The following is a 24,983-nucleotide window of genomic DNA, read 5'->3' as shown; positions in this document are numbered from 1 at the left end:
TACAATAATTATTAGGCCAGTTGGGTCGAACAAAAACGACTTCTGTTTTTAATAATTTTGTTAAGATAGATATCACTTGGATTGAATAAAGTAACAATTTTGTAATTTAATAATTTTGTGAGACAATTTTTGTCAGACAATTTTGTGAGACAATTTTTGTGAGACAATTTTGTGAGATACGACTAACAATAAGACGCTGAAACATTTGCCGCGCGCGATGCGACACGAAGCAACGCGGTAGCCACTCAACTGCACTCAACGTGCCGTTTCCGCGTCTCGTGTACAGGGTTATGCACGAAAGACGCATGCGCGGCGCGTGATACGATTGCCTGTGTTAATCAGAGAAAGTAGCTCAGTGAGAGAATGATTATCGCTCTTCATTAATATATTTTAGATCTATCAAATATGTAAAGAAAATTTGTATTTCTTATTCAATATTACACTCACCTCTGTCGCGTGTTTTTCATGAAAACCATCACGTACATCTTGCATACAATTAATATTCTACATATATTTAACAGAAAGACTCAGTAACTTCAAGTGGAATTAAAATAAAATGTTTACAAATATCAAAACAAATGACAACTAACATATTAATAATATTTCATAATTTAAGGCTCCTGGGTAGTCACCGCGGCCATATTGGATTTTTACTATCGAGGCGAGGAAAACACCCAATTTTGTTGTGCGTGCCATTTTCAAATAAAAAGACATTTTAATAAAACATCACTATAGATTGTTTCAGAACACTTCCGAAATTGGCCGAAAACTACCCTTTTCCCTCGACAATAAACAAACAGCCATAAAACGAAGCCTAAACATACGGGAAAAACAGCCGTTTAACGACTATCGAAAGGAGGTGAAAACGTTCCTTCCGCGTGCAAATTTTACTTTTTGGCCAATTTTACGACTTTCACGAATACGTTAAACGTTAGAGCACAAGCACAGAGCGAATAATAAAGAAATAGCACGCACAACAAAATAGGTTGTCAACATGTCACAAGGACAGAATTCTCCATTGGAGAGGGTTCTGATTTCTGCCGCGACGGTACGTCGCCACCGTCAACGCAGAGTTCTCGGCTGAGGGACCAGGAGCCTTAACGATTATAATATTTTGTATCATATTTTTTTTGTTATATGACAAAACCATAAAATATATTATATATATATTAAGTGCACCTCAAATCGAATGTCATGCACCTAATTATTGGAGAGTAGAAGCGGTATAGTAACAAATGATTCTACCTCGTCGAAGAGTAAAATTTTAATACATTTTTTATATATTTGCGTAACTGGAATTTTTATAATGTCAGAATTAGTTGTATTATATATTAAAAATATGCCCAACTTTTCAGAAGGACACGGTATACTAAAAAAAGACTTCGGGTTTAAATAACGTTGTGCACGAATATAGAGTACGCAGTTTTCTTCTACAATGTCCAAAATACAAACTACAAAATTGCTATCAAGTAAAGCAAAATTATTATTGTTATGTTTGGAAATTTTAAAACTTTTAAATTGCAGATAAGAAATTTCCTTGTTTTTTTTATAAACAACAACTGGATATTGTATTATTGGACATGGTTGAATTGGAAGTTGTAGTTCTTCAAATACGCAATTTGACAACTGTTCCAAAGGTTTCCGTGATTGACGAACTTTCTTTTTAATCTTTTGCATGTGATTTTCGAATTTAAAGCAACTAAAATTATCCAAACAACCAAAGGTTTGTACCTCATCGGGAAAATGAATAAGATTATGAACATTGTACGAAATATATTCGTCCCTATAAAGTATACCGTAATTCGAAACAAACCATACTAACAATGACTTCGCGTAAGCATTACATGTTATACATAGTTGCGGATCGGTCAATATTCTGATAGCAACACTTAAAGAAATGAAATGGTTATAGCAATTTTTTGAGAGTACTGATTTCATAATTACAATGCCAGTATATAACAAAAACTGGCGAAATTCAGTAGCTTTCCATCTATCAACTTCTGATAAATCTCTAGGTTTTCTTGCAAATTCTGAGGTAATGTAAGGTTTAATGGCAATTAAATAGAACGAGTAATCTGTACGTAATGTATTATTAGTTTCAGGAAAAATTACTTTATTTTAATAAGTTAAATGGAGTAGAGGAAGGCCGTCGCGCGTTCCGAAGAAAGGCACGGACGGACGGCAGAGAGATTTGAGTCGCTGAGCGAGAAGTACGAAAAGTAATTAGGAGAGAGAGAATCATAAGTGCGTGCGAGATATACATAGATATAGAGATAGATCGGTCGAATAGCCTTGCGGTAGATTAACGAGGGAATGTTCCCGGACTATATATGTACGTTTATAAAATAAAGAACTATATTGAATCACAAGATCTTATAATATTTAGGCAATCAAATATCCACGAAACCAAGAATACATAAAAATGTTAGTGGGAAAAAGAAATCGATATCGAAATATCTCAGTCCTTCGCTCGAGAAAAGCAAGACGCACACTTACCAGTCTCTGACGAAAAGGACGACGAAGAGGACGTCGACGCCAGGAGACGTTCGGTGGAAGAGACGATGTAGCGCGGCGCCTCGGTACTGGATAGCCTGCCGTCGTGCGCGGGTGACGATCCGGCCAGGTATCGATCACTGGAGAACTCGTAGCGGTTTTTTTCGCAGCCGATTGTGCTGGTGATGTCGTATTATAGTTGCTCGACGATGGCTCCCACCGATGCTTCTGCGATTCCTGTAACCTCTTCTTTCGATTTGTCTATCGCCGCAGTATTTTCTGGTGATGCTTTTGCGGTTTCTCGTGGCTCAGTTTCTCCTTCTTTCGAAGGAATACTTTCGGAAGCGACACTTACGTTGCTTGTTGGATCTGATTAATACGATACCTCTATGAAGTTGGCCGGGCAACTTCAACGTATCGAACTTTCATTAATTGGAATCGATTGGTGGTCGTTTGGTGGTCTTTGGTAGTCTAGTCCGATCGTTTGGTGGTTAGCCGTTTTCCTGTAAAATAAAAATAAAATATCCGGTGTGAAGTTAGCCGGACAATTTTTTTTTTCAACCAATTTAACTTCATTATAGCTCATTCGACGCAGAATCGTTTGGTGGTCACGAATATCATCATTAAAACGTTTGGTGGTCAATCATTTTCTCAGAAAATAGAGAAAACCGTATGCGCATAACGCCGGACATATATCACTCTGTGTCATTAGTCGGAAAAATTGTATTTATCACCCAAATTGACTTTGATAGAGCTCATTCGACGCGGAATCGTTTGGTGGTCACGAATATCGTCATTAAAACGTTTGGTGGTCAATTGTTTTCTTAAAAAATAGAAAAAACCGTACGCTCACGCCATTGGTCGTATGACTCCGTGACGTTAGCTCGGTAATTTGATGGATAAATATTATTTATCACCCAAATTGACTTTCATACGGCTCATTCGACGCGGAATCGTTTGGTGGTCACGAATATCGTCCTTAAAACGTTTGGTGGTCAATCATTTTCACAGAAAATAGAGAAAACCGTATGCGCATAATGCCAGACATATTACTCTGTGCCATTAGTCGGAAAAATTGTATTTATCACCCAAATTGACTTTGATAGGGCTTATTCGACGCGGAATCGTTTGGTGGTCACGAATATCGTCATTAAAACGTTTGGTGGTCAATCGTGTCCTTAAAAAATAGAAAAAACCGTACGCTCACGCCATTGGTCGTATAACTCCGTGACGTTAGCTCGGTAATTTGATGGATAAATATTATTTATTGACCACCAAACGTTTTAATGACGATATTCGTGACCACCAAACGATTCCGCGTCGAATAAGCCCAATCAAAGTCAATTTGGGTAATAAATAATATTTATCCATCAAATTACCGAGCTAACGTCACGGAGTCACACGACCAATGGCGTGAGCGTACGGTTTTTTCTATTTTTTAAAAAAACGATTGACCACCAAACGTTTTAATGACGATATTTGTGACCACCAAACGATTCCGCGTCGAATGAGCTCTATCAAAGTCAATTTGGGTGATAAATACAATTTTTCCGACTAATGGCACAGAGTGATATGTCCGGCGTTATGCGCATACGGTTTTCTCTATTTTCTGAGAAAATGATTGACCACAAAACGTTTTAAGGACGATATTCGTGACCACCAAACGATTCCGCGTCGAATGAGCCCTATCAAAGTCAATTTGATTAATAAATAATATTTATCCAACTAATGTCACGGAGTCATACGACCAATGGCGTGAGCGTACGGTTTTTCTATTTTTTTTAGGAAAACGATTGACCACCAAACGTTTTAACGACGATATTCGTGACCACCAAACGATTCCGCGTCAAATGAGCCCTATCAAAGTCAATTTGGGTGATAAATACAATTTTTCCGGCTAATGGCACAGTGGTGATATGTCCGGCATTATGCGCATACGATTTTTTCTATTTTCTGGGAAAACGGTTGACCACCAAACGTTTTTATGATGATATTCGTGACCACCAAACAATTCCGCGTCGAATGAGCCGTATGAAAGTCAATTTGATTGATAAATAATATTTATCCAACTAATGTCACGGAGTCATACGACCAATGGCGTGAGCGTACGGTTTTTTCTATTTTTTAGGAAAACGATTGACCACCAAACGTTTTAACGATGATATTCGTGACCACCAAACGATTCCGCGTCGAATGAGCCCTATCAAAGTCAATTTGGGTGATAAATACAATTTTTCCGGCTAATGGCACAGTGGTGATATGTCCGGCATTATGCGCATACGATTTTTTCTATTTTCTGGGAAAACGGTTGACCACCAAACGTTTTTATGATGATATTCGTGACCACCAAACGATTCCGCGTCGAATGAGCCGTATGAAAGTCAATTTGATTGATAAATAATATTTATCCAACTAATGTCACGGAGTCATACGACCAATGGTGTGAGCGTACGGTTTTTTCTATTTTTTTAGGAAAACAATTGACCACCAAACGTTTTAACGATGATATTCGTGACCACCAAACGATTCCGCGTCGAATGAGCCCTATCAAAGTCAATTTGGGTGATAAATACAATTTTTCCGACTAATGGCACAGAGTGATATGTCCGGCATTATGCGCATACGGTTTTCTCTATTTTCTGAGAAAATGATTGACCACCAAACGTTTTAACGACGATATTCGTGACCACCAAACGATTACGCGTCGAATGAGCCCTATCAAAGTCAATTTGATTGATAAATAATATTTATCCAACTAATGTCACGGAGTCATACGACCAATGGCGTGAGCGTACGGTTTTCTCTATTTTTTAGGAAAACGATTGACCACCAAACGTTTTAACGATGATATTCGTGACCACCAAACGATTCCGCGTCGAATGAGCCCTATCAAAGTCAATTTGGGTGATAAATACAATTTTTCCGGCTAATGGCACAGTGGTGATATGTCCAACATTATGCGCATACGATTTTTTCTATTTTCTGGGAAAACGGTTGACCACCAAACGTTTTTATGATGATATTCGTGACCACCAAACGATTCCGCGTCGAATGAGCTATAAAAAATTAAATTGGTTGAAAAATAAAAATTGTCCGGCTAACTTCACACCGGAAATTTCATTTTTATTTTACAGGAAAACGACTAACCACCAAACGATCGGACTAGACTACCAAAGACCACCAAACGACCACCAATCGATTCCAATTAATGAAAGTTCGATACGTTGAAGTTGCCCGGCCAACTTCATAGAGGTTAATATGATCCGCGGATCCGCGAGCGCGCGACCGTCCCGGCCGAAACGTGATGGAATACTTCCTAACCTCTGTCACCATGCATGCATGCCAATGGGCGCGTTCAGCAGATACCAACTGTTGAGTTCGTGTTGTTAACACTCTGCGTTGATTGGTTGATTCTAAAAGTAAGAGCCAATCACGTTCGACTGCTACTGAATGGCTGTATCTCCTGAACGCGCTCAATCACCGATCTTCTCTTCTCTGCTCTTTCCCTTCCCTATCAGAATGTATATAAATTAAAAAATAATGTATAATTATTAATATTTATATAATTATTGATACAGAAAATATATTTTGATGTTTGTATTAGTCAAATCGATTTCTTACAAATAAAATAATAATAGATATCTATATTTATTATTTATATAGATATAAAATATATAAATAAAACCGCGGCGTCTTAGAATAATTGTGTATACGTACAATTCTAAAATAAACCAAAATATATGTATTTTAATAACTTAAAACATACTTAAGACAAATTAATAAAAGCGAGTCAATGCCGGTCGTAGTCCGAATTCTATTATTTCAAGACCGTCTTAAGTATGTTTTATGTTATTTTTAATATACATATTTTGGCTTATTTTATAATTGTACGTACAATATAATATTTTAAGACGCCGCGGTCTTGTTTATATAACTTATATTTATATAAATAATAAATCCTATAGATATCAATATATTGCACGTTTTGTCAGTATATATCTCTGAACGTGTTATGTTGACGTTATATTGTTGTTATTGTAGTGTCACCAATAAATAACATATCAATATAACTATTACAAAACACAGTTATATTACTGGTACAAAAAAGATTACATAACTGCTATGTATATATTACATTACTATAGTTATATTACATGTTATTTCTGTGTTATATAATGGTTATAGTTTGTGTTTGCTGGGAATGTATCGTTTAGGTAAAAATTTTGTTATTTTTTCCCTTCATTTATTTTGCGTTCATCTTTGTATACAACTACTCACAACTATTATAGCTTGAGGCTCCTGGATACTCGCCGAGGTCATATGCTAGATTGTGTAAGAGATTTTGTCAGAAGCGCGAAACAACACGTTGAAAGATATATAGTATTTCTTAGATAGTACTTGCAGATAAAAAGATATTTGGCTAAAGAGACTGCACCTTAGATCGCTTTAGCACACTTATAAAATAGACCGAAAACTGACCTTTTTCCTTAACGAAGTTTGTAAGCTGCACATGACTAAGCTTCGTATCACATTCATTTTGCGACTATTTATTGTAAAGGGAAAATGTTAGTTTTCCGAACATTTTATAATTGTGTTGAAGTAATTTTTTTTCCTAATATCTTTTTATTTGTAAATGGAATGTGTTTAATATTCGATGTTCAACAAAGATAGATTAATGCTTACAGCGTTGAAAGCGTCAAGACGAATCCAGCCATAGTTGGATATTGTATTTAAGACCGTCTTAAGTACAATCTTAAGATGTTTTAAACTAATCACAAAGTTGTATTAGCATCTTGAGACATTACTCAAGACGGTCTTGAAATAAGAACAGTAGACTATGGCCGGTATTCACAGTCGGTTCTTATATTTAAAACCGTCTTAAGTAATGTCTTAAGATGCTAATACGGCTCTGGGGTCGGTATTCATAATCAAATCTTATTTCAAGACCGTCTTAAGTAATATCTTAAGATGCTAATACGGCTCTGTAGGCGGTATTCATAGTCGGTTCTTGTATAACCATCTTAAGTACAATCTTAAGATGTCATTAACCAATCACAGAGCCATATTAGCATCTTAAGATATTACTTAAGACGATCTTGAAATAAGATCTGATTATGAATACCGGCCTGTGATTGGTTAATGATATCTTAAGATTGTACTTAAGACGGGCTTAAATATAAGAACCGACTATGAATACCGGCCTAAGAAGTATTTGAGATGATCTGTAAATATAACAATTGATTAAGAACAAGCCTTAGTGCGCACTCAGTGTGCACTAGTGCAAGCGCCCGAATTAAACATAAGATCTGATTAATAAATACTGGCCTATTGGGAAAAAAACATCCACCGCGGGAAAAGGAGCACTAGCGTGGCATAACAAACATGGCCGCCACGTCGATATGCAGTATTAACATTAGCTTTATATAGATAATGATGTGAAAAAAATATAATTTTGTTAATTTTACATGAGAAATGTTGACACATTGTTTGGACACTTTGTGTGAATATATCTATGCATTACTATCGTCAAGAAACATATGATCATGTTTTTTGACGATATAGTGATGCATATATAATATATGTTCACACAAAGTGTCCAAACAAAGTGTCAACATTTCTCATGTAAAATTAACAAAATAATAATTTTTTACATCATTACCCATATAAAGCTGATGCTAAGGCCGATATTTCATGTGTCGTACGACAAATTTTTTAAGCATGTTAATTGGCTGCAGGATAGAGAATTTCTAGAAACTCAAAAACTTCTCTATCCTACAGTCAATTAACATGCTTAAAAAATTTGTCGTACGACACATGAAATATCGGCCTAATATTGTCGACACGGTGGCCATATTGATTACTTCACGCAGCAGCCGCTTGTGTCGCATTGGCGACGCACAGCTAAAGTCACTAGATTTATAAAGTACCGCAATCCCCATTGTCCCAATGCTTTAGCATTTGGAGCCAAAATGGCGTCGAAAAGTGCACCAAAAAGTGCACATTTATCATATTACATAGTGTAATTTAGCTACACGTTAAGTGCAGTTTTCAAACCTGGTTCATGTGTGCGAAAACCGCGAAAACCCTCATATGTATACGCTGTTTGTTTGTGTGATGAAGCCAAAATGGCAGATGATTGCGGTACTTTATAAATCTAGTGACTTTACGCAAAGCTCTGCGCGAGCGCTCCTGGTGGCGAAATCTGAACTAGCGTAAAGTAGACACATTGGAGCTGATTGGAGAGATTTAACTTCTATAAGTCTTAAGTACATACGTCTCTCCAATCAACTCCAATGGGCGCGTTCAGCAGACCAAGCCGCTCAGTAGCAGTCGAACGTTTATTGGCTACCGCGTCACTTCTTGCCGCGCGGCAAGCGTTTCCGCGTCCTGTGGGCAGGAGCCAATAGCCTCAATTGTAGAGCTTTAAAAAAGTAGGTATACTCGTCCGCCATTTTGGTCCAACCGCATGTGTGCGCATGTGCGAAAGCTGCGATAGGTTATATGTTTTCGTACATGCGCACACATGCGGTTGGCACCAAAATGGCGGACGACGTGTATATTCACTTATATAGAGCCTTATCAATTGTAGTTCTTTCTTTTTCTTCTGATTACTTGGTGGGGATAGAAGTCTAGAGCATCGTGGACACAAGGCTTTACGGCAGGAGCCGGTCTATATCTATATAAGTCTATGGTTCAAACTCCCAATAACAGACATCATTCATAGTCGGTATTCATAGTCAAATCTTATTTTGAGACCGTCTTAAGTAATGTCTTAAGACGCGAATACGGCTCTGTGATTGGTTAATAACATCTTAGGATTGTACTTAAGACGCGGGTCTTAAATATAAGAACCGACTATGAATACCGGCCTAAAACGTTTTAAAGACGTCATATCATAAGACAGAGCTGGGATTTAGTTGCACATTTCGGGCCGATTCCCGAGGCGACGCCTCCTATTCCCCCACTGCCGCCGAGACTCGGCGGCCGAGCCGCCGACAGCGCGCTTGAGGGTGGCGTCCCATGGCGCGTATCGCGATACGCGCGTATCGAGCGTATCGAACTCTGCGACCAATCACAGACAATCCGCCGGTTTTGGTACGCCGCCAAACGGGTCCCGGTGTCCCATGGAGCGGATTAAGCGTAAGCGGACCAGCGGATCGCAAATCACGGAATCTTTCCGATAGAGCTCTTTCAAAGATTCCGTAGAAACGGATCCGTGATTGGCGATCCGCTGGTTACGCTTCCGCTTAATCCGCTCCATGGGACACCGGGACCCGTTTGGCGGCGTACTGAACACACGCACACAAGCACGCATGCACGCATGCACGCACCTAAAATGGTAAACGCGCAATAACCTAAAAAGTGAAACAAAGTTCATATATGTCGGGAGAGCAACTGTAATCCGGAGCGCGAAAGAATTTCCTGAAGGAAGCAAAGCTGTCCGATCAATTGCCTTTGATAATCGTGTGTGCGATCGATTCGACTTCGTTCACGATTTCGTTCTTTATCTTTATCGCAATAACTTACAAAAGTACATCGAGATATACGTCCAGAAGGTAAATCCGTCGCGTCTCTCGGTGGTCGTGGGTGGTCTACTGGACGTTGACTGCTCGGAAGATATTATTAAGAATCTGATCCTGGTGGTGCGCGGACAATTCTCCACCGACGAACTGGTCGAGGAGGTGGAAAAGAGAAATCGGCTGAAGCTGTTGCTAGTTGCTACCGTGGTTGGAATCTCGCGTTCACGAGGGCTGCGTGGAGCCGGCTACGCACAACGCGCTGGCCAAGATTTACATCGACAGCAACAATAATCCCGAAAGATTTCTCAAGGAAAATCAATTCCACGACAGTAGAGTTTACACAAGTTCGAGTAAAAATAAATAAAAATCTAATACAATTAAAAAATACAATAAAAAATTTGTCAATTATTTCCGAATGGATCCTATCTTATTTCAAGAATTACTCAAATTAGTCGGCCCATCCATTGTTAAACAATATGTTGTTCGAGAGCCAATTCCTCCTGAAACACGTCTGCATATTACGCTTCGCTATTTAGCATCAGGAGACAGCATGACATCGATCTCATATGCCTATCGAATTGGCTATAATACTGTATCAAAGATAGTATCAGAGACCTGCGAGGCAATATGGAATGCTTTGAAGGAGACAGTTTTTATTGATGACAGTCCAGAGAGTTGGCAAGAAATTGCCAACGAATTTCAGCGACTTTGGAACTATCCAAACTGTATAGGATGTATTGATGGAAAGCATGTTACATTGCAGGTATTTAGAAAAATGTTTTTTTTATTATGAATTATGGTACAGAGAAACTTCAATACTATACATTTATCATATCACCAATTTGTCATAACAAATGTTAGTCGATGATTGTGGGTACTTATTGTGGACTATCTCTTATTATTAATGTTCGACGAGTAATAAAATAAATGTAATTTGTCTTACAGGCTCCGGCAAATAGTGGCTCGACGCATTTCAATTACACAGGACACCACAGCATCAATCTGTTAGCGATTAGCGATGCGAAATATCGCTTTGCTGTGGTCGATATCGGTGCGGAAGGTAGACATAGTGATGGAGGAGTCTTTAAAAATAGTGAAATTGGAAAACGTTTCGAAGAAGGTACATTCAAGCTGCCAAATATGAAGCCCATCGAAATTGATGGACCAGCACTGCCTTATGTGTTGCTAGCGGATGAGGCTTTTCCACTGACAACGTACATGATGAGACCGTATCCGCGAAGTGGCAAGCTAGATCTCAGGAAGAAAGTTTTTAATTACAGGCTCAGTCGAGCAAGACGTGTTGTAGAGAGCGCTTTCGGGATTCTAGCAGCAAGATGGAGGATTTATAGAAGACCCATAATTGCAAGTGTTGCAAATGCGAGAAAAATTGTTCAAGCAACAGTAGCACTTCATAACTTCATTATCAGCAATGAGGAAAAATTACTTTCCAAGAGTACATATGTGCATATGACTCCTGAAGATCGCACTATAATTTCTGAAGGATTTAACTCGTTGCCAGTTACTAGAGGCAGACAAATGAACAATGGCATCGAAATTCGAAATGCTTATTCAAATTTCTTTATAGGTACTGGTGCATTACCATTTCAGTGGGAGAGGGCAATAAATAATGATTTTTAATCTACTTGATATTACATTTTTTTATATATAAATAAAAAAGGATTTTCTACTTAATATTACATTTTCTTTATTATATATACCTTACATGTACCTTACATATAACCCAAAAAATTAAGTTTTATTTTTGCAAACATAATACTACATAATAGTAAATAAAATAGAATTGTCTTGACAAAAAATAAGACTAAAAAAGAGAAACTTTTTGTTCAAACTCAAATAGTAGCGCTAGGACTTGCATCTCAAACTGAGCCCTCTCACGTGCTGGAAGGGCTCGTACTCTATCTCTTATTTGAAGAAAAAATCCATCGACGGCGTCTGGATTTCTCTTAGACTCGCTTTCCAGGGCTGATAAAATGACCTCTTTTACATCGGAGATATTATTACAGTTTCTTGATTCTAAAAAAACAGTAAATAAAACATTAACGTCAGTATGTAGATAGTAGTTTAATAAAAGTTTTTTTATATCCCAAAAATCATTTAATTACAATCACATGTTTTTATTTATTACTGAACTATACTATCTGACAATTTTAGCAGGAATTATTACATAAATAAGTAAAACAAACTTTTTGCTTTTGGTTGCTGCTGACTCGGCGATAGGGAAACATTTGGTTGCTGCTGACTCGGCGATAGGGAAACATCGCTAGCTGACTGTTCAATTACAGTAGAAGTGTTCGATGTTTGAGGTTGCGTGACCTGTAGAGGTTCCTCAATTGCTGAATCTATATCATCAATATTTTTATTCGGCAAGCTGGAGATAGTCCTGTACAACAAAAAGTCCATTACGTTATATCATTTGTCAAATATACAAAACAATAAATATAACAGGTAAACAAAGATAATACAATACGTACGATGATTTCACTACAACGTCGTCAAGAAACTTCATCTGGTCATAGAAACCGAAACCTTTTTTCGAGATATTTGAACTTGCAGCTGATCCGCTTGGAATGTACTGTCTACGTTTTGCTTTAATATAGGAATCGCGCAGTTGCTTCCACCTTTTTCGCACCTGTTCATCGACAGTAGGTTTGTTCGCGTCGCATACTCCAATAAACACCAAGAGCACTTGGATGACGGATCAAAGGTGGCGATTGGAGCAGATGAGTTTTTGGAGTGCGTTGGAGTGATTAGGAGCATGGTGGGGCATGCGACGCGAATAAACATAGTATCTCCGTGCGGAAAAGCGACGCTCGCGACTCGTATTTAGCTGGTATTACCCGCGAGGGGTTTCATTGCCTCATATACCGGGGGTACGCTAACCTATCTTACCGCTGTTTATCACGATGACAATCGAGCACGGGCGAGATACGAGTCATCGAATGTCGTCGCGTTAAACCGCCTGTAGCGGCGCACCTCGATCGCTGAAGATCGCAATTTTTTTCACATCCTTGCCAAAAATTTTCCATAATAATATCGGAACTATCGGAAGACAAAACGCAAACCTCTACTATTCTCTTTTCTCTACTGCTAGTGCACTTTCTACACTCAATATGGCACCTGAGCCCAAGAAGGAGGGCTCGACCCACACGTACGTTACGATGGAACTGTGTGAGTGTGCGATCCGCTCAAACAATGTTCAAAAGATTGTTAAGCGTATCAAAAACGGCGGATCGTCTGTGATTGGTCGCAGAGTCGATACGCGCCATGGGACGCTACCCTGACACTGTTTCTCAGGAGCGTCACGCGTGCTATACGTAGGATGGAACTACATTCCCCCCGAGCAATATTAAGTAGCCAGTTAGAACAGTTTTCATTTTAATAATTAATAATTGAACATCCTTATATTATTATTATTATTAATATTATATATATATTGTTGCTATTAAATTACATATTTAAATAAAACCTGTAATAATTATATAAAATTTTTTTGGAACTCTTAGTTTGTGTGTTACACTTATAACAAAATTACATAATAATGCATTTATTTTCTCAATATATATAGAATACAATTGATTAAGGAATCGGTAAGCGTGGTGTGTGTAGAAATATGTACTATATATAATTATTGTATAATTATAATTAGGATAATAGTTTCCACCCCACCCATGAGCTACTATTGTTGACGTATTTTTCTTTTAAAGTAATTTCTCCAGGCCTCCACTGAAAAGAAAAATAATGTGAAAAAATTTATTAATAAACAAATGAAGTGAAATCAAAGGAACAATCAATAATTGTAAATATTAAGTCAATTTTCTAGGCCATTTACATAATTCTACAAGAGATGGGATATCTATAATATAGGAATGTTAGAAAAAATATTTTGCATTTTAATGAAGCTAATAATGTATCGCTGAAGGAAGAACGTTTATTGATTTTTATATATTAATCTTCGAAAATGAGCATTTATATAAGTATGTAAATTCGAACATGAAAAAAATTCTAAGACCAAAATTTTTGAAATTAGGATACTTTAAATTATGTAAAATCTTTAAAAAATCCACTTCTTTTTCTGAATGCGTTTTGAGGGAAAGATTATTTTGCAAATCGCAAATTTTCTCTTAAAATTCTAAATTTTTTCTTCGATTTCCGCAGTGAGAGGATTTTCAAAAAGAACTAAGTCCTTTCTAAAAAGGCCGGTATTCATAGTTATTTAAGACCGTCTTAAGTTCAATCTTAAGATCTCATAAACCAATCACAGAGCCGTATTAGCGTCTTAAGACATTACTTAAGACAATCTTGAAGACTATGAATACCGGGCTAAGACTTTCAAAGTCAGTAAAACGCGTGTCAAACTGACTTATTAATGTCAATTGAATATCAGTCAATTAAATGTCAAAGTCAATGAAATAAAAACATTTTTTAAAATTACAACTTGTGCCGTATTCTCCGAAGAAAATCTGACAGGAGGGATATAAATGAGAAGTATGTTTTTCTAAATAATTTTTAAATAAAACTAATTTCCTACAAAATGAGTAAATATGACTAACTAATTGACATATTGTCTGGACATATGGTCTTTTGTAACTTCGTACCTACGTACAGGGATTTATATTTCCCACGTCAACTATACCGCGTATCTGTGCCGCGCATTTAACATGCAATTGTTTTGATTCCTTCTTGTTTTTCAACAGACCGTTACTGTCGCTGCCACGGGCAGATTAGTTCTGAAACGTGGACATAAAGTGTGTGGATGTAAACTTGTTATTTGTATATATTTTCCAAAAGTGATAAGTTTTCTTTTTTTGGTCTTTTTCCTTAAGTGCGCGTACTAATAATTGTGTAATTTCTTCATTAAACTTCTTTTTTTTATATAGTTTTTCTTTATATAGTTTTCCTTTAAGTGCGCGTTGTAATAATTGTGCAATTTTTTTGTCAAGTCTGTAGGATGGCCAGTGAGCAAAGGTATGAACAACATTTCGATAAGAAATGGGAGGATAGTTTTTTTGCGCTTATTTGTAATCACACGGTGTGTCTTCTATGCGGTTTTGAACCTGTTGTTGTGAAAAAATTTGCCATTGAGAGACATTATAAAAATAAACATTTAAGTGAATATTCAAAATATGAAGGTCAGGAAAAATGTAATTTGATAGAGGGTTTAAAATTAATTTATCAGGAAAGTTCCAGTTCTAATGAAAATAATGCTATTAATGCTAATTCTTCGGTAAAAGCTGTCACTGCATCATATGCTATTTCGCTACTTATTGCCCAACATTCTAGGCCGTTTGTGGAAGGTGATTTTATAAAGGAATGCCTCATCAAAGCAGTAAAATCATTCGGCAATTCATTGACTCTTGCTGAAGCTGCTAGCATTCCTTTAAGTAAAAAGACAGTGGCAGCAAGAATTGCTAATATTGCTTCTTCGATAGAAGATAAATTAAAATTTTTATTAGCAAGTTGTACGTATTTTTCATTGTGTTTAGATGAAAGCACCGATAATCGACATGTGAGTCAATTGAGTATTTTTGCTCGAATTGTACAAAACGATTTTTCACATGTCGAGGAGCTGTTAGATTTTGTTCCATTACATGACACAACAACAGGTTTAGACATTTTTAGAGCCGTTGAACAAACTCTTCAAAAATTTAACACCGACTTTTCAAAATGTTCAGCCATAGTAACAGATGGCGCAAAAGCGATGACAGGTCAAAAAATTGGTTTCTTCGGTCAACTAAAGCAGCGCAATTTAAAATTCCCCCTTATTCATTGTATTATTCATCAAGAAGCATTATGTGGGAAAGCTATAAAATTATCTACCGCCATGAAAACTGTTACAAAAATCATTAATTTAATAAAAGGCGGTCACAAGTTTCTTTCTCATCGTAAATTTCAACACTTTCTCGAAGAGCATAATGCACTTTATACAGATGTACCCCTACATTGTGAAGTCCGATGGCTCAGTGCTGGGAAATGTTTAGAGAAGTTTTTTGCGATAAGAAAAGAGATCTTCCTTTTCTTGCAAGAAATGTCTATTGCCAAAGATGATAACATTAAATCTCTCTTCGAAGATACAGAGTTTCTTTGTGAACTCGCTTTCATCACCGATGTAACTAATCATTTAAATATTTTAAATTCAAAGCTGCAAAAGACCAACCAGACAATATGTCAATTAGTTAGTCATATTGACTCATTTCGTAGGAAACTAGTTTTATTTAAAAATCACTTAGAAAAAGACACTCTTCATTTCTACCCCTCTTGCCAGATTCTCTTCGAAGAATACGGCACAGTTTGCAATTTTAAAAAATATATTTATTTAATTGACTCTTTAATAAGTCAGTTCGACACGCGTTTCACTGACTTTGAAAGTCTTAGAAAGGACTTAGTTCTTTTTGAAAATCCTTTCACTGCGGAAATCGAAGAACAAAATTTAGAATATCAAGAGGAACTTTGCGATTTGCAAAATGATCTTTCCCTCAAAACGCGTCCAGAAAAAGGAGCGGATTTTTTCAAGATTTTAGATCATTTAAAATACCCTAATCTTAAAAATTTTGGTCTTCGATATTTTTCCATGTTCGGATCCACGTACTTATGTGAATGCTCATTTTCGAAGATGAAATATATAAAAACCGATAAACGTTCTTCATTAAACGATACATCATTAGCTTCATTAATGCGAGCTAGTTCTTCTAACATTCCTATAGATATCCCATCTCTTGTAGAATCATGTAAACGGCCTAGAAAATCAACTTAATTTTTACAATTATTTATTGTTCTTTTGATTTCCGCTTTTCCGCTTATTAATAAATTTTGTCACATTATTTTTCTCTTCAGTGGAGTAGGCCTACTGGGGAAACCACTTAAAAAAAAAACGCGTCAGCAATAGTACCTCATGGGTGGCGTGGAAACTATTATCCTAATTATAATTATACAATAATAATTATATATAGTATCTACATATTTCTACACACACCACGCTTACCGATTTTTTAATCAATTATATTCTATATATATTGCGAAAATAAATGGATTATTATGTAATTTTGTTATAAGTGTAGCACACAAACTAAGAGTTCCAAATAAAATATTATATAATTATTACAGGTTTTATTTAAATATGTAATTTAATAGCAACAATATATATATAATAATAATAATAATAATATAAGGATGTTCAATTATTAATTATTAAAATAAAAACTGTTCTAACTGGCTACTTAATATTGCTCGGGGGGAATGTAGTTCCATCCTACGTATAGCACGCGTGACGCTCCTGAGAAACAGTGTCAAGCGCGCTGTCGGCGGCTCGGCCGCCGAGTCTCGAGCGGCAGTGGGGGAATAGGAGGCGTCGCCTCGGGAATCGGCCCGAAATGTGCAACTAAATCCCAGCTCTGACGTCATATCATAAGACGTCTTGAAGATGTCTTATGCCCGTTTTCACCATTAGTGATATTAATCTAGGTTTACCTAAACGTCGATTAAAATGAACGTTGGTTTGAGCTCAGTTTAAATGTAATTGTATTCCACCAACTCCTGAGAGGCGTCGTTTAAGTAAACTTCTACTCTATGCGATAAAACTTTTTTAACAACCTGTGATTGGTCGATTATGGGCGTAAATTTATGAAATGATGCATAAGTTGATCGTCGGTTCTAACCTTCTAGCAGTGAGAAAGATCGTGAAAATTGAGAATTTCGTGAAGTTAAAAATGAGTAATTCTAAAAAAAGGGGAACAAATTTTTCAAATAATGAGAAATACTTATTAATTGAATTAGTAACAAAATATAAAGATATAGTAGAGAATAAAAAGACTGACGCGGTATTTGCCAAAGAAAAAATAAAGTGTTGGGACGAGATTTGTAAAAAATTTAATAGCGAATCAAATATATTTCGTGATGCACTAACATTGAAAAATTGTTGGGAAATTCTAAAAAAGAGAACTTGAAAATACTATGCTGAAGAAAGAAGCAAATTATATAAAACAGGTAAGTTCGTCTATCATAACCTATATCCTTTTGAGAGTCAACCTAATAAATACCATGCTACATACCAGATTAATGTTATAATTTTATAAATTACTGTAGAGATTACTATATCAAGAAAAATTTTTTATCTCAAAATCTATATAACAAAATGTAAAATTAGTAATATATTTTTTACTATAGGAGGTGGACCACATGAAAGTCAATATGACCCTGTAATGGAAAAGATTCATAATATAATAAAACCTTCAGTTGATGGTTTGACTAATGTATTTGATAATGATAATATAGGTAAGTTTTATTAAAATTTATAGTAGAAAGTGATTATATATGTAATAGAGGAAATATTTAAAGTTATTCTATAAATTCCATAACTATATTCTATAAAAGTTCCATGTAATTAAGTTGTTTATAGGCTGCATTCATCAAATTCTAAAGAGAGTACGTATTGTTAGTAAGTGCTTAATGATTAATGCCTATGATAGATGTAAATTTTTAGATCCATGATAAGTACAAAAGAATATTCTAATCACAGATAATCAAGCTTCTAATCTAATTATTTATTAAATACTAATTTTACTAAACGCAGTCATAGTCTCTTAAAAAAATTATAAAGATGTTGTTAAAAATACGTCTAATAGAAGTTTCTAATTAAAAATTATTATAATTGTATACATATAATTTATAAATTAACTTCTGAATTGTTTAAACTATTTGCATATTATCTTTTTGTTTAGAGAATAATCAAAATTCATATTATGAAAATGAATTGGAAGATAATAATGATAACAGTAATACTCAAAGTAATACTGTACCGTTAGAAAACTTATTTGAGGAGATACCTTCATCTGATGCAGAAGATTCTGTACTAAAGGTTTATAATTGTAATTTTTTAGTTGAACAATATATTTTATTTTATAATTAAATATTTTTTAAATTAGTATATAGGTACAACCCAAGAGACACCAGAAATACCAGAATACACAGAATCATTTCCTGCCTTGGCAAGTATTAAAAAAAGGAAATTAGATGATATGAAAAGAGATACGTCTAATAAAAATGTGCCATTTAAACAAAACGGTCAAAAAAATAAGCAACATATTAATTTACAGGTATGTTAAAAATAATTAAATAAGTAATAAAACATATGTTTCTCTTGGGAGGGCTTTAGTTGCCTACAAAACGATTGCCTACAGGTTCGTTTGCACACACCCATTGCACACAATCCCGATAGCACACATTACAATTTGCCCACAGAGCAATTGCCTACAGGCATTATTGCGCACATATCTCTTTGTCTACACGATCATATTGCACACAGCGCATTGCACACACGACCGTATTGCACACAGCGCATTGCACACACGACCGTATTGCACACAGCGCATTGCACACACGACCGTATTGCACACAGCGCATTGCACACATGGCTGTTATTGCACACACGACCGTATTGTACACAGTGCATTGCAAAACGGCTGTATTGCACACAGCGTATTGCACGCAGCGCATTGCACACATGGCTGTATTGCACACAGCGCATTGCACACACGACTGTATTGCTCACAGCGCATTGCACACACGACCGTATTGCACACAGCGCATTGCACACATGGATGTATTGCACACAGCGGATTGCACACACGACTGTATTGCTCACAGCGCATTGCACACACGACCGTTTTGCACACAGCGCATTGCACACATGGCTGTTATTGCACACACGGCCGTATTGCACACACGGCCGTATTGCACACACGGTCGTATTGCACACACGGCCGTATTGCACACACGCTCGTATTGCACACACGGCCGTGTTGCACACACAACCGTATTGCACACATGACCGTGTTGCACACACGGCCGTGTTGCACACACGGCCGTATTGCACACACGGTCGTATTGCACACACGGCCGTGTTGCACACACAACCGTATTGCACACACGACCGTGTTGCACACACGGCCGTGTTGCACACACGGCCGTGTTGCACACACGGCCGTGTTGCACACACGGCCGTATTACATACACAGCCCTATTGCACACACGGCCGTGTTGCACACACGGACGTATTGCACACACGGCCGTGTTGCACACACAGCCGTATTGCACACACAGCCGTATTGCACACACGGCCGTGTTGCACACAGCGCATTGCACACACGGCCGTATTGCACACACGGCCGTGTTGCACACACGGCCGTGTTGGAATATTGCTTTAGCTTTCTGTATTCTAGAAGACGATAAAAATGATGACGACGTTTACACCGAGTGATGACGGCTCGATTTACACCGAAGTTTGAATATCGATGATATAACTTAATTCGGCGTAAATCGGGCCGTGTAAACGTAGTCAATGCTGTAGCATATTGATACACGCGCTTCCGAAGGTTAGCGCTAGGTTGAAAATCCAATTGCCTGTGTTATTCCCTGTTCCTGTTGCCTGTACTTTTGTATTGCATTCAGCTTAAGGCTTCGGGATACTCACCGCAGCTATATTGGAATCGTGACGTCAGACGCGAGAAATAACACGCTGAGAATTTTGCGTGCCATTTTTACATAAAAAGATATTTGGATTTAAAAAAACACTCCAGGTCGCTTTAGCACACTTCTAAAATAGTCCAAAACTAACCTTTTCTGTTATAAGTTAAGGGTGGTTAAATAACTATATGGGACTTGGTGCGAAGTGCCATGATGCGATCAAGTGATTGTGCATCTGCAAGCTAGGTTTCATATTACAGTCATTTTTCAGCTGTTGATTGAATGTCAACAAAAAAGGTTAGTCTTCGGACTATTTTAAAAGTGTGTTAAAACGATCTGAAGTGTTTTTTTTTCTAATCAAATATCTTCGTTAAAAAATAGCACGCAAGAATTCTCCATATATTATTTCTCGCCTCTGACGTCACGATTTTCAATATGGCTGATTAAGTATCAAAAGCCTTAAAACTGTTTTATTTTTATGTAGATATAGTTGTTGAAAAATCACATAATTATTACTCTTTATGAATTAAGCTAATATGGAAAAAGTCCGAAGTGCTCCTTATCCGATTTTGATGAGCTTTCAATATGTCGTTTTCTTAGATAAAAATAAGGGATACGTATTCTTTTGGTACATATCCAATCGTATGTTTAGAAGTTTAAAAAACTTCTTTCAAAAAGATCAAATTTTCTTTTTTGGGGTAAATATCTCCAAAACTATTTAAGAGATAAAAAAAGATTTTTTAAACAAAAGTTGAATGATTTTAAGCACATTTTGAAACAATGACAAAAATTTGATAATTAAAATATTTATTATTTTAAAAATTTTAAAGGAATAAAAGAATTTAAAAACATTTTTGTCACTGTTTTCTTCTCTCTCTCTCTCCCTCTCTCTCCCTCCTCTCTCTCTCTCTCTCTCTCTCTCTCTCTCTCTCTCTCTCTCTCTCTCTCTCTCTCTCTCTCTCTCTCTATCTCCATCTATCTCTCTTCATTCCATTCAACTTTTGTTTAAAAAACTTTCTCTATATCTCTTATAGCTACGGAGATATTCGCCCCGAAAAAAAATCTGATTCTTTTCAAAGGGGTGTTTTACTCCCTAAACATACGATTAGGCACGTATAAAAAAATACGCGTCCCTTATTTTTATCCAGATAACGACATATTAACAGTTCATCAAAATCAGATGGTGACACTTCGGATCTTTTCCTTAAATAATAAGTTTATCTAAAAAAAAGTTGATACAATAAGTAAGATACAAAAGAAAAGTGCAAGGTATAAGAAACAAAAAAATTACTTATATGTTTCAAGTTCTGTAAGGATATATCGTTTTATGTAGATATAACACGAATACATGTTGTATATTCTTTCCGACATTTTCGAAACTATTAAGACTCAGACGTATGCGGGAAAACGAGACGTACATATCGGACTCGCGTGGAAAAGATTCAGTTTGTTGTTATTCATCGAACGTCGTGTCCATTTTCGTATTTTTAAAAACATCTTTCCGGCGACTTTTTTCCGTTTGACTTGACAACGCATCGAGCCTGAGTAATAAAGATAGCACGCTCGTCATACCTCGTAGATTCTGTTACTGCAGAATCTAACGCGATAAAATACAGAAGATACGATCGTCTCTATTTGGCGACAAGTTCTGTCCCGTGAAGATATAAATGCCGTGAGTTTATTATAGTTCTGTACCGTTGGGGAGAGAATCGTACAAAAAATACGAAAGATGGAAACGAGAGTGAATTTGTATATTCTTTTTAGGTTCTCGTGCATCCTCGCATGAATGTCGACATCGAGCTTTGTACATTACCTTCGAGATCCGCGACTTCAGAAACGCCGGGATCACACTTTCATCGCGAATGTTGAAAGCCTAAGATAGAATCGTATCTCCTATAAAACGCCTCTCGTACGTTTCGGAAATAATTGCCTCGCTAAACGTGTCCTTCTTCTACATATAGTTCCCCAAAAAATTATAATACAGTCCTTATATCTCTGCGTACTAAGGAAAAAAAACTATCGGTGAGAATATCAATGGTATGTACATAAAAAAATATCCAAATACGCGCCGTCGAAATGAGATGCCGTGAATTAAATGTAAACGACGAAACGTACGAAGGGCGAGGTTTTATCTTATTCTAGCGTGGTACGTCAGCTAGATGATCACGGTGTTATGCGATATCCGCTAAAAGGTATTATATACACGCAATATAGTTAGGGAGTAGCGTTCACATTTATCGTACAGATAGACAATATTAACCTGGATGTATTTCAAACTGCATACTCTGCTAAACAATTCCTTTATTTATTCTAACCGCTAGGTTAACTAAAAATGTAAATCTGTACTTCGATCTTACCGTCTCATCTTACTTTGTTTGCTCGCTAACTTACTTATATACTTAAAAAGTACTTAAAATTAATTTCTTGTAGGCGTATAGATATATCTATGCATTAAACTCTTAAACAGTGTGATTTCTGCCCAGTGCTCTGAATGTCAACGTGAAGAAATTCAAGCAAGCGCGGGTAAACGGCGGGAGTAACTATGACTCTCTTAAGGCGTAGGGCGCTCTGATTTTCCCTTTCTTTTCACTCTCTTCTACATGGACCGACTATTACCACAAACTCTGGGCGGTCTCCAGGGAAGGGGAACCCTTGGCCGGGGTCAAACATAACATCATTTTGGCAATAGATTTATGCAAGCTATAAGGCTGCACTCAGACTGTTTTGCCGACGGTTTTCTTATTTCGGACTATGGAAAGGTAAATACGCGCGACCCGCCATGCGCTGTACCAATAATTTAGGCCGGCTCAGGGGGAGCGAGGAGACCCGCCTGGGAACCGGGTCCTCCTGGATGGGAGTCATAGTTGCTCGTTCACAAGGGGGCGCAGCCTGTTGTCTGCGCCCCAAGTCTGCCCCACCTCCAAGATCGGTGTCCGCTGGGTACCCGGCTTGCCGGGGAGCTAACGGGGTTCAGGCGACACGGGAGCATGCCCTGGGCTCTCGGCCGGTTCGACCGATGCCAGCGGGTTTCATTCCCGTCAGGGCAACAACATCGAGAACATACCCTGGGCTCTTGGCCAGTTCCGACTGGTGCCAGCGGGTTCATTCCCGCCAGGGTAATAACGAGAGCACACCCTGGGCTCTCGGCCGGTTCCGACCGGTGCCAGCGGGTATCACTCCCGTCAGGGCAATACAGCTGGTCACGGGCTAGCAACCCCGGCTGGCTTATTTTAAAGTCGCTAAATATAGAAATGGCAAAGCCTCGGACGATGGGGAACACGGCCCCATTCCCCTGGAACACGGCCAGGGGGCTATACGGAGACAACCAAGGCAAGAAACACTGGTCTCGAACGATGGGGAACACGGCCCCATTCCCCTGGAACACGGCCAGGGGGCTATTCGAAGACAATCAAGGCAAGAGATACAGGTCTGTGAATTATCGCTCCCCTTCAATCGAAGGCGGTGCGAAAGTTGCGCCGGAGTGGGCGAATATATGGCTCTCACTATCAAAGATGCGACCCGGCATATCGAGAAAGTGCACCCTCACCTAAGCGTCAGATATAAATGTGAATGGTGTGGCAAGTCGTATGCGTCGTACCATGCGGCTGCATGCCACCTGCCAAAGTGCCCAGCAGGCAGGATAAATGAGGGGCAGCGAACCTTAAAGCAGGGCCGGTTCGACTGCCCGGAGTGTGACAGAAATTTCACTTCACAACGAGGGCTGTCGCAACACCAAAGGCTGGCGCACCCGGTAACAAGGAACCGATTGAGATCAGAGCAAACAGCTCCGAAGGTAAATGAACAAAGACGGGGCAGAGTCTTTTCTGCCGAAGATATCAGCAGGATGCTCGAACTCGAAGTGGAGCTCATGGACGAGAGGAACATAGCGAGAGCTATGGTTCCGTTTATGCCGGAGAAAACCCTGAAGCAAATAAGGGACAAAAGAAATGAGTCGTGTTACAAAAGATGGAGAGAACAACGCCTCAGTAGTACGCTTTCTAATCAAGAGGCTGTCAAGGAAGAGGACCAGCAAGCAGGGTTGCGAAACTGGTAATTAAGAAATTAAGAAATCATAAATCAATTTTGATTTGTGAATTAAACAGTATTTAATTCACAAATCAAATTTGATTTGTGAATTACACAGGCTTTAATTCATAATTCATATTTGATTTGTGAATTACACAACATTAAATTCGCAAATCAATTTTAATTTGTGAATTATACAGCCTTTAATTCACAAATCAATTTTGATTTGTGAATTACACAGGCTTTAATTCATAAATCAATTTTAATTTGTGAATTACACAGGCTTGAATTCATAAATCAATTTTGATTTGTGAATTACACAAGATTTAATTTACAAATCAATTGTGATTCGTGAATTACAAAAGCTTTAAATTATAAATCAATTTTGAATTGTGAATTGCACCGGCTTTAATTTATAATTCAAATTTGATTTGTGAATTACACAGGCTTTAAATCACAAATCAA

General features: G+C 37.4%; 3 protein-coding genes across 6 annotated transcripts; 1 reads left to right on the top strand and 2 right to left on the bottom strand.

Annotated features, from left to right (window-relative positions):
* Positions 1 to 1,200: 1,200 nt before the first annotated feature.
* Positions 1,201 to 7,208, bottom strand: LOC139784091 (uncharacterized). The gene is made up of 3 exons (XM_071723255.1): positions 7,177 to 7,208; positions 2,497 to 2,672; positions 1,201 to 2,075 (listed from the first exon to the last, which is right to left on the bottom strand). The coding sequence occupies exons 1-3, from the start codon at positions 7,206 to 7,208 to the stop codon at positions 1,201 to 1,203; spliced, it is 1,083 nt and encodes a 360-aa protein (XP_071579356.1).
* A 3,187-nt stretch (positions 7,209 to 10,395) lies between these two features.
* On the top strand, positions 10,396 to 11,705 carry LOC139784093 (uncharacterized). Its single transcript, XM_071723256.1, has 2 exons — positions 10,396 to 10,776; positions 10,959 to 11,705. The coding sequence occupies exons 1-2, from the start codon at positions 10,429 to 10,431 to the stop codon at positions 11,649 to 11,651; spliced, it is 1,041 nt and encodes a 346-aa protein (XP_071579357.1). The 5' UTR covers positions 10,396 to 10,428; the 3' UTR covers positions 11,652 to 11,705.
* LOC139784094 (uncharacterized) lies at positions 11,694 to 13,194 on the bottom strand. Of its 4 annotated transcripts, none has more exons than XR_011721472.1 (4): positions 12,924 to 13,187; positions 12,506 to 12,610; positions 12,218 to 12,414; positions 11,694 to 12,047 (listed from the first exon to the last, which is right to left on the bottom strand). XR_011721472.1 is itself a non-coding variant. In XM_071723260.1 (4 exons), the coding sequence occupies exons 2-4, from the start codon at positions 12,538 to 12,540 to the stop codon at positions 11,836 to 11,838; spliced, it is 444 nt and encodes a 147-aa protein (XP_071579361.1). In that variant the 5' UTR covers positions 12,924 to 13,194; the 3' UTR covers positions 11,694 to 11,835. The 4 variants fall into 4 exon arrangements, 3 of the variants coding, with proteins under 3 accessions (XP_071579361.1, XP_071579359.1, XP_071579358.1); XM_071723260.1 differs by having other exon boundaries at positions 12,506 to 12,540; positions 12,924 to 13,194; XM_071723258.1 differs by having other exon boundaries at positions 12,506 to 12,620; positions 12,924 to 13,191.
* Positions 13,195 to 24,983: the final 11,789 nt, after the last annotated feature.

This window comes from Temnothorax nylanderi, unplaced genomic scaffold (genome assembly GCF_030848795.1).
Source record: "Temnothorax nylanderi isolate EJ_2023f unplaced genomic scaffold, tnyl_v1.0 TNYL_tig0583_pilon, whole genome shotgun sequence".
Lineage (NCBI taxonomy): Eukaryota > Metazoa > Arthropoda > Insecta > Hymenoptera > Formicidae > Temnothorax > Temnothorax nylanderi.
The sequence above is the reverse complement of the archived record's forward strand: the minus strand, read 5'-3'. Positions and strand labels throughout refer to the sequence as shown.